This window comes from Lissotriton helveticus, chromosome 2_2, assembly GCF_964261635.1.
Source record: "Lissotriton helveticus chromosome 2_2, aLisHel1.1, whole genome shotgun sequence".
Classification (NCBI taxonomy): domain Eukaryota; kingdom Metazoa; phylum Chordata; class Amphibia; order Caudata; family Salamandridae; genus Lissotriton; species Lissotriton helveticus.
Genome location: NC_136060.1, coordinates 506996518 through 507006142, shown reverse-complemented (window position 1 = coordinate 507006142; position 9625 = coordinate 506996518). Strand labels below are relative to the sequence as shown.

General features: G+C 52.7%; 1 protein-coding gene across 1 annotated transcript; it reads left to right on the top strand.

The window, feature by feature from the left end:
- The first annotated feature begins 4664 nt into the window (after positions 1-4664).
- Positions 4665-8876, top strand: LOC144821578 (nanos homolog 1-like). The gene has a single exon (XM_078678781.1). It carries the CDS (start codon positions 6970-6972, stop codon positions 7732-7734), a length of 765 nt encoding a protein of 254 aa, XP_078534907.1. The 5' UTR covers positions 4665-6969; the 3' UTR covers positions 7735-8876.
- The last annotated feature ends 749 nt before the right edge of the window (positions 8877-9625 follow it).

The following is a 9625-nucleotide window of genomic DNA, read 5'->3' as shown; positions in this document are numbered from 1 at the left end:
TCTTTCTGCACTTCTCTTCCTTCTTTCTGCACCCCTCGTTCCTCTTTCAGCACCTATGTTGTTTCTTTCTGCACTTCTCTTCCTTCTTTCTGCACCTCTTGTGCCTCCTTCTGCACCTCTGTTGCCTGTTTCAGCACCTCTGTTGGTTCTTTCTGCACTGCTCTTGCTTTTTTATGCATCTCACTTGCCTCTTTCTGAACTTTTCTTGCTTCTTTCTACACCTCTGTTGCTTCTTTCAGCAATTATCTTGGCTCTTTCTACACTTCTCTTTCTTCTTTCTACACCTCTGTTGCTTCTTTCAGCAATTCTCTTGCTTCTTTCTGCACTTCTCTTCCTTCTTTCTATACCCCTCTGGCCTCTTTCTGTACCTTTCTTGCCTCTTTGTGCACCCCTCCTACCTTTTTCTACACCCCTCCTGCATCTTTTTGCACATCTGTGTTTCTTTCTGCACTGCTCTTGCTTCTTTCTACACTTCTGTTGCTTCTTTAATCAATTCTCTTGCCTCTTTCTGTACTTCTCTTTCTTCTTTTTGCACACCTCCTGTCTCTTTCTGTACCTCCCTTGCCTCTTTGTTCACCTCTCCTACCTCTTTCTGCACCCCTCTTGCCTCTCTTTGCATCTCTGTTGGTTCTTTCTGCACTTCACTTGCTTCTTTCTAAGCCTCTGTTGCTTCTGGCAGCAATTCTCTTAGCTCTTGGTTCTTTTTACACTACTCTTGCTTTTTATGCACCTCACTTGCCTCTATCTGTACTTTTCTTGCTTCTTTCTACACCTCTGTTGCTTCTTTCAGCAATTATCTTGGCTCTTTCCACTTCTCTCCTTCTTTCTGCACCCCTTGTACATTTTTCTGAACCCCTCTTGCCTCTTTTTGCACCTCTGTTGGTTCTCTCTGCACTGATCTTACTTCTTTCTCCACCTCACTTGCCTCTTTCTGCACCCATTTTCCCTGTTTCTACACCTTTCCTGCACCTTTGAGTTGAGTTAGAGGTAGTTTGAATCCCCCTGCCCATTATGGACTAGGGCCTTACAGAGGAGGACATTTCAATCACAGGGATACCCCAACCCATAGTGTACCCTAGTGTATGTAGGGGTTTTCACTGTATTCTAAATGTCTTTCATCATAGCACTGGCTCTGTGTCTGGTTAGTCAGAGGCAGTTTCCACCAGTACCAGACAGTAAAAAGTTGGGGACACAGGATGACTTTGAAACATGGCCTCTTTTTGCACCTCTGTTGGTTCTTCCTGCATATCTCTTACTTCTTTCTGCACTTTTTTTTTATCTTTCTGGACTTCTGTTGCCTCTTTCTGCATTTCTCTTGCTTCTTTCTGCTCCTTTCATCTTCTTTATTCACATCTCCTACCTCTGTAGGCATAGTTAGAAATTAGCATTTAAAAAGCTTAGAAGTTAACTGCAAAAACCATAGGTTTCAGGGACATTATAGTTAGAAAATATCATTTAAAAAACCTTTGAAATGCACTGAAGCAACGTAGGTTTCAGGAACGTTATAGTTAGTTGGACATTTCACTCGTACAAAACCAGAGAAATTTGGTTGTTATAGTTAGTTGAACTTATAATATTACTCGCGCCCCCGCAATGCACTACTGATGATGTCAAATGTTACATCATTCATGACATGTTCAGTGACATCACTGATGACATCTCAAATGACATCACTGATGACATCATCCACTTGATAATCTGATGCACCTCTTCACACCCTAATATAACCTTTGCTACACCCACTCTAAAATACAGACTACCATTTGCAAAACCATAGACACACAATTCCCAGTTACTACATATGCACTCACTGATTCCTAGGTCCACACACACGTCCACTCATTCACCCATATAGTCACTCAGACATGCAGTCACTTATCAATACAGTACTATCATTTGCACTCATACACCTATACAGACACTCACACATCGCCACTCGTCCATAGTTACTCACATACCTAGACAATCATGCAAAGAATCATTCACACTCCCATTTACTCACCTATACAGTTATACACACACCACCTCATACTTACTCTCTTACACACACATACACATACTTACTCTCTTATACAATTACAGATACACGCACACACTCATCCATACAGCCACTCTCACAATCAGTCACTCTCACATATAGTGATGTATATACTCCAACACTCACATACACTGCCTTTCACATATGTAGCTACTGACACATGTACCACTGAGACATCCATTTACTCACCAACACACCCACACACACCCACCCATACAGCCCTTCACAGATGCACTCTTGAACCCATACGCCCAGTGAATTAGCCACTCACACATATATGCACAGACTAGTCACACCCTCCCCACCCACCCACACAGACACTCAGGCACCCATACAGATACTCAGACAACCAATCAATAACCCATATAGACACTCATGTAGCTACTCACCAACCCATGCAGCCCCTTACACACCAACTGACAGATTGATACAGACATTTACACAGTTTACTCACCAACCCATGCATTTAGTAAGACATGATTAATCACTCACTTATCCAGTCAGTCACGCGCCTACTAAATCCTCCATTCAGACACTCATACAGCCACTCATACTTCAATATACCTTGGCCTATATATAAAAAATATACTTAAACTTTACAGAAACACATAGTCACTGGATGATGTCATCAGTGATGTCATTTGAGATGTCATCAGTGATGTCACTGACCATGTCATTAATGATGTAATATGTGACGTCATCAGCAGTGCATTGGAGGCGCGAGTTATAGTTAGCTCAACTAACTATAACGGACGAATTTCTCTGGTTTTGTACGAGTGAAATGTCCAACTAACTACGACAGAGCAGATCCCCGGATAGCTTTCACCTAATCGTTTTGACACAGATTCCAAAAACACCGCACCACGAAGGGCATTGTCTATTTCCCTGATGAAGAGCATATCAAATGCTCGAAATGCATTGGAAATGTGGATTATAAACAAGCCCGAGTCTGAATTTTCTGAAAGTTAAGAAAATAACGGAACATGTTTTAAAAAAAAAACAAAAAAAACGAACACTAAAATAAACTCAAAGAAATGAATACGAACATTGTATAGAAGTAGCCTTTCTTCCATGAAAGTAACTTCGCGAATGTGTGTGCCATACAAGGGATGGGACTAGAATCTCTCTAGTCTCACATTCAGTTATCAACTAACTACGACGACACCCAGCTGATCCTCTCCCTCACCAGAGACCCCGACACCGCCAGAACCTGCCTACACGAAGGGTTGAAAGACGTCGCAGAGTGGATGAAGGATAGCCGCCTGAAACTGAACTCGGACAAGACGGAAGTCCTCATCCTGGGATCATCGCCCTCCGCCTGGGACGACTCCTGGTGGCCCCCAGCCCTGGGCACCGCACCCAAGCCAACCGACCACGCACGCAACCTGGGCTTCATCCTGGACTCCTCCCTCTCGATGACCAGACAAGTCAACGCCGTCTCCTCATCGTGCTTCGGCACCCTGCGTATGCTTCGCAAGATCTTCCGCTGGATCCCGACCGAGACCAGGAAGACTGTCACCCAGGCACTCGACACCAGCCGACTGGACTACGGAAACGCCCTCTACGCCGGAACCACAGCCAAGCTACAGAAAAGACTCCAGCGCATCCAGAACGCCTCCGCCCGACTCATCCTGGATGTCCCCCGACGCAGCCACATCTCCAGCCACCTGAGGAACCTGCACTGGCTCCCCGTCAACAAGAGGATCACGTTCCGGCTCCTCACCCACGCACACAAGTCTCTCCACGACCTGTGCCCCAAGTACCTCAACGACCGCCTGACCTTCTACACGCCCACCCGCCAGCTACGGTCCACCAGCCTCGCCCTCGCAGCCGTACCACGCATCCGAAGAGCCACCGCTGGAGGAAGACCCTTCTCTTACCTGGCTGCCAAGACTTGGAACTCCCTCCCCATCCACCTTCGGCTGACCCAGGACCATCTCGCCTTCAGGAAACAACTCAAGACCTGGCTGTTCGAGCAGTAGCATACCCCTCCCCCCAAGCGCCTTGAGACCCTCCCGGGTGAGTAGTGCGCTATACAAATGGCATGATTGATTGATTGATTGATAACGTCCCTGAAACCTATGGTTTTTTCAGTGAATATATATATATACATGCGTGGTGTGTATGTATGTGTGTACATGTGTGTTTGTATGTATGTGTCTGCATGTATGTGTGCACTTGCATGTGCTTGTGTATTTGTGTGTGTATGCATGTATGTGTGCGCTTGCGTGCATACGTGTGCGCGTGTGTGTGAGCTTCTAAGGCCTCTCCCTCCCCTGCCTCCTCTTCCCTGGCACCGTCCATGCCTCTCATCTCTCTGTACACACTCAACCCTCTGATGCCAGAGAGCTTTGTTCCTGCTGTACAAAAGCGGAGACACAGATGCTGAGCGCCTTCCAGGGTCTTTGTGGAGGAGGCTGGCACCGAGAGCCACGGGTCGGCTCTGATGAATCCACAGCCACGAGCGCTCCAGAGTCCATGCCAGGGTTTGCACCCGCCCTGCAGAGATGCTGGCAGAGACGGACCCTCCGTGAGTGAAGCGGGCTCGAAAGGGAGCCACACCCCCTTCCCTGAAAACAGATCCGTGGACACCCCCTCCAGGGCAGCAGAGAGGGTCTGTCCAGCGGCGGCTGAGGGTCATACAGGGCGCAGAGGGAAGCCGCCGGGAGCCGGCCTGGAGTGTGGAGGGAAGGAGAGGACTGTGTGAAGGAGGAGTGCCTGGCACATCCCAGTGTGGAGGGCAGCAGACCCCTGGAAGGAGAGAGGGACTGAAGGGGCCCAGCTGCAGGAGGAGGTGTGTGGAGGCATCCCAGTGTGGAGGGCAGCAGACCCCTGCAAGGAGAGAGGAACTGAAGGGTCCCCCCTGGAGGAGGTGTGTGGAGGGCAGCAGACCCCTCCAGGGAGAGAGGAACTGAAGGGGCCCACCTGGAGGAGGTCTGTGGAGGGCAGCAGACCCCTGGAAGGAGAGAGGAACTAAAGGGCCCCACCTGGAAGAGGAGTGTGGAGGCATCCCAGTGTGGAGGGCAGCAGACCCCTGGAAGGAGAGAGGAACTGAAGGAGCCCAACCTGCAGGAGGTGTGTGGAGGGCAGCAGACCCCTGGAAGGAGAGTGGAACTGAAAGGGCCCACCTGGAGGAGGTGTGTGGAGGGCAGCAGACCCCTGGAAGGAGAGAGGTACTGAAGGGCCCCCCTGGTGGAGGAGTGTGGAGGCATCCCAGTGTGGAGGGCAGCAGACCCCTGCAAGGAGAGAGGAACTGAAGGAGCCCAACCTGCAGGAGGTGTGTGGAGGGCAGCAGACCCCTGGAAGGAGAGTGGAACTGAAAGGGCCCACCTGGAGGAGGTGTGTGGAGGGCAGCAGACCCCTGGAAGGAGAGAGGGACTGAAGGGCCCCCCTGGTGGAGGAGTGTGGAGGCATCCCAGTGTGGAGGGCAGCAGACCCCTGCAAGGAGAGAGGAACTGAAGGGGCCCACCTGCAGGAGGTCTGTGGAGGGCAGCAGACCCCTGAAAGGAGAGAGGGACTGAAGGGGCCCACCTGGAGGAGGTGTGTGGAGGGCAGCAGACCCCTGGAAGGAGAGAGGTACTGAAGGGCCCCCCTGGTGGAGGAGTGTGGAGGCATCCCAGTGTGGAGGGCAGCAGACCCCTGCAAGGAGAGAGGAACTGAAGGAGCCCAACCTGCAGGAGGTGTGTGGAGGGCAGCAGACCCCTGGAAGGAGAGTGGAACTGAAAGGGCCCACCTGGAGGAGGTGTGTGGAGGGCAGCAGACCCCTGGAAGGAGAGAGGGACTGAAGGGCCCCCCTGGTGGAGGAGTGTGGAGGCATCCCAGTGTGGAGGGCAGCAGACCCCTGCAAGGAGAGAGGAACTGAAGGGGCCCACCTGCAGGAGGTCTGTGGAGGGCAGCAGACCCCTGGAAGGAGAGAGGGACTGAAGGGGCCCACCTGGAGGAGGTGTGTGGAGGCCTCCCAGTGTGGAGGGCAGCAGACTCCTGGAAGGAGAGAGGGACTGAAGGGGCCCACCTGCAGGAGGTCTGTGGAGGGCAGCAGACCCCTGGAAGGAGAGAGGGACTGAAGGGGCCCACCTGGAGGAGGTCTGTGGAGGGCAGCTAACCCCTGGAAGGAAAGAGGGACTGAAGGAGCCCGCAGAGGTGTGTGGGGTAGCAGAGTGGCGGGGAAGAGCTGGGGTTTGGTGGACTTTAGAGAGAAGAGCTCTTTCCCTAAAATTCGCCTAGTGCTGCCCTCTAGCGGGTGCACCAGAGTGAGTGGCCCCTGCAGGAGGCCAGGACAGGACAAGGGAGAGGAGTGAGGAGGCTCAGGGAGGGGCATTAGAATTTGAGGAGAGACACCGAGGCCTATTGAGGAGAACTAAAACTAGAGGAGGGACTATGGAGGGACTGTGAGGAGGAGTAGAGCTAGAGAAGGGACTTTGCAAGAGCAGTCAGGAGGAGTAGAGCTAGAGGAGGGACAATGGAGGGACTTTGAAGAGGAGTAGAACTAGAGAAGGGACTTTGCAAGAGCAGTCAGGAGGAGTAGAGCTAGAGAAGGGACTTTGCAAGAGCAGTCAGGAGGAGTAGAACTAGAGAAGGGACTTCACAGGTGCAGTGAGGAGGAGTAGAACTAGAGAAGGGACTTCACAGGTGCAGTGAGGAGGAGTAGAAATAGAGAAGGGACTTCACAGGTGCAGTCAGGAGGAGTAGAACTAGAGAAGGGACTTCACAGGTGCAGTGAGGAGGAGTAGAACTAGAGAAGGGACTTCAGGGGTGCAGTGAGGCCTAGAAGATGAGCTGGTGAGCCTCAGGAGAGTCTAGAAGGGGGACTGTGGAAGTGCAGTTGGGTCCTAGCCAGAGGACTGTGGGGGAGAGGAGGTGCCTTTAGCTGCCACACCCCTGGTGATAGACCCCATCCCTTCCTTCCCCTCCCATTAGCTGTGGGGAACAACATGGATTTCCTCAACCCCAGTTTTTTGGACTCTGGCGGCTCCTATGACTACACCTTCAACTTCTGGAACGACTACCTGGGACTGTCCACTCTGGTGAGCACTAAAAGTCCGGTGGCGAGCAGTGGCCCGGCCAGCCCGCTACCTCCACACAGCCCCAACGCCATCACGGAGTCGCTGAAGGCCACCCTAGGCCTGGAGGACCCCGCTGCGGGTCCTTGCACCTGTGGCCTGGCACTAGGCCGCGGCGGGGAGGACTGCGGCTGCCAACTGGACGCGTCTCCTGCTGACCGCTGCTTCGCCATGGGCGCCCACTGCCACCGCCCCTTCATCGCTACTGACCAGCAGCAACCCCAGCACTGCAGCTTCTCCCCACCAGCCTTCGGCCCTGCGGGCAGCGGCCTGGAGCTCTACGCGGAGCGTAGGACCCTGCTTAGGAAAGCGGGTGGCCTGGCGGGTGGGCGGCTCAAGCCGGAGCCCAAGATCTGTGTCTTCTGTCGCAACAACGGCGCCCCAGAGGAGGTGTATGGGTCCCACGTGCTCAAGACCCCAGATGGCGCGCGGGTGCTCTGCCCCATCCTGCGGGCCTACACCTGCCCGCTCTGCAGCGCCAATGGTGACAGCGCCCACACCATCAAGTACTGCCCGCTTTCAAAGGACCAGACCTCACCCCAGCAGCAGCTTCCGCAGTCCCACTACCAGCAGTACCACAGACTACTCAAGGGAGGCCGCAGCCTGGGTGGCCAGAGGAGGGTCAAAATATTTTAAATATTGACCTGGCCCCGCCATTTGCAACGCCAAGGGCCGGAGATTCCAAAGGCCCAGATGCTGGAAGACTCCACACTGTGGACTAAATTCGTTTTTTTAACAGAAAAAAATCATGCCAAGTTTGGGATTTGATGAAGTCATTGGGTCTCAATGAGGAAGGAATGGAATGGAGGAGTACTTAAAAATGTGTGATTCTCACGCATAATGAGTGACACTAGAGATGCCCACAGACTGTTCAGAGAAGGTGTCTTAATGATGAAGGCCAGTCCACCGCCACGCCTCAAGAGGTGGCATCAAGGGTGGGCCAGGCACCCCCCTCAAGGCGTCTGCGACGGCATCTGAAGGCACTTCGCCACTCCCAGCCCCACACAGACCTTCCCAAAGACTCAACCCTGCGTGACACCTCGAAACATCACCTCTACCCCCGGCCTCACCACATCAAGCAGTCACCCCACAACAGAGGAGTGAGGAAGGGGTTGGAGGGGCGGGGGTCCTGGGCAGGAGGACGGAGATTTGCCCCGTCGTCCTCCCACTGCCCAGGAGGAAGCAAACGTCGCCCCCTGCTCCTGAGAGGGTGCCTCCACCGACTGCCCCCGCACACCAGCAGCAGCCCCACACACCCGGTGCCAGGTCAGATGAAACAAGCACTTATGCCCTCTTAAGTTTATCCTCCTGTACAACGTAAACAACTGTCCGGACTCAACATCTGGAACCCTCACTGAAGCCGCTGCAGGGCTCTCAAGGCGCCTGCATTTGCGCTCAATCGTGGCGCTCGATTCTACGTTTCGGCTCCAAAAACAGTATAAAAGAAAAAAAGTAAAAAACCCAAGGAATTGGTGATATGGCTACCTACAAAAATGTCCATGTGTACGTAGAAAAAGAAAATACACCTTCCAGATCTTTCTACGGCGTTCAAGAGTCCACGAGCCGCGTGGGAGGGGATTTCACCACCCAACCTGCTCTTAAATCAGCAGAACCGACAATATCCACCGGGATCAGCAGGCCGCCAGCCAAGGGGTCTGCCCAGGGCCCCCCAGAAGATGCTTCGACCCCCCGCCCTGACTCCGGACTGTGTGTGCGGGGCCTGGAGCAGAGGGACATGCTGGGTGGGCCCCGCGGGCCACTCACCTGCAGAGGGGCCCGTGTCCGTCTCCCCATCTTTGAAGACTGCTCAGGTGTTGGGTTCCTGCTAAAGAACTCTTTATTTTATGTGCTCAGACCATGCAATAAATCGAGCAAGTCTGTCCTGGGAGGGGGGGGGAGGGGGTGGAGGCTTGCTTTGAATAGAGCTGCGTTCATGCTCTGATCATGTGTATTTTAAATATATTTTATTCACAATGAAAAAAAGTTCATGAGATGCTCGTGTGTGTGAGTGGCTGAAAACCCCAAACCTGCCCTAGGAGCTGTGATTTGCATTTCATTGGGGGTGATGTCATCGTGCTCCCTGTGCCCCCCCCCCCCCCCCCCCCCCATCGTTCACTAATGGTTTATAGTGAGGGAATACCAATTTCTGCATCTGTGTTTTATTCTTTCCCCTCTCCGGACCCGCTTTCATTTCCATCGGGCTCTGTTGTGTAGCTGCGTCTCTGTGGTGTTTTTGTTGCTGTGTTTCTTCGTTTCCTCCCACTCGGTGCAGAGATTGTGACCGTGCACTTTCGCTGAATGTGTGTTCCTGGTTTGCAGTGGTTTCATCAGAGAGGCGGGTTAACCCTACGCCGGTGTGTTTGTGTGTCGGTACATATGTGTATATGTTTGTGTGTGCATGTTTCTATGTGAGCGTGTTTGTGCATTCGGCAGTGTCTGTGTGTGTCTATGTTTGTGTGTGTGTGTGCGTGTTTGTCGATCTATGGTTGAGCTTCTGGCGTGTGTGTTGTGTGTGTATGTGTCTGTG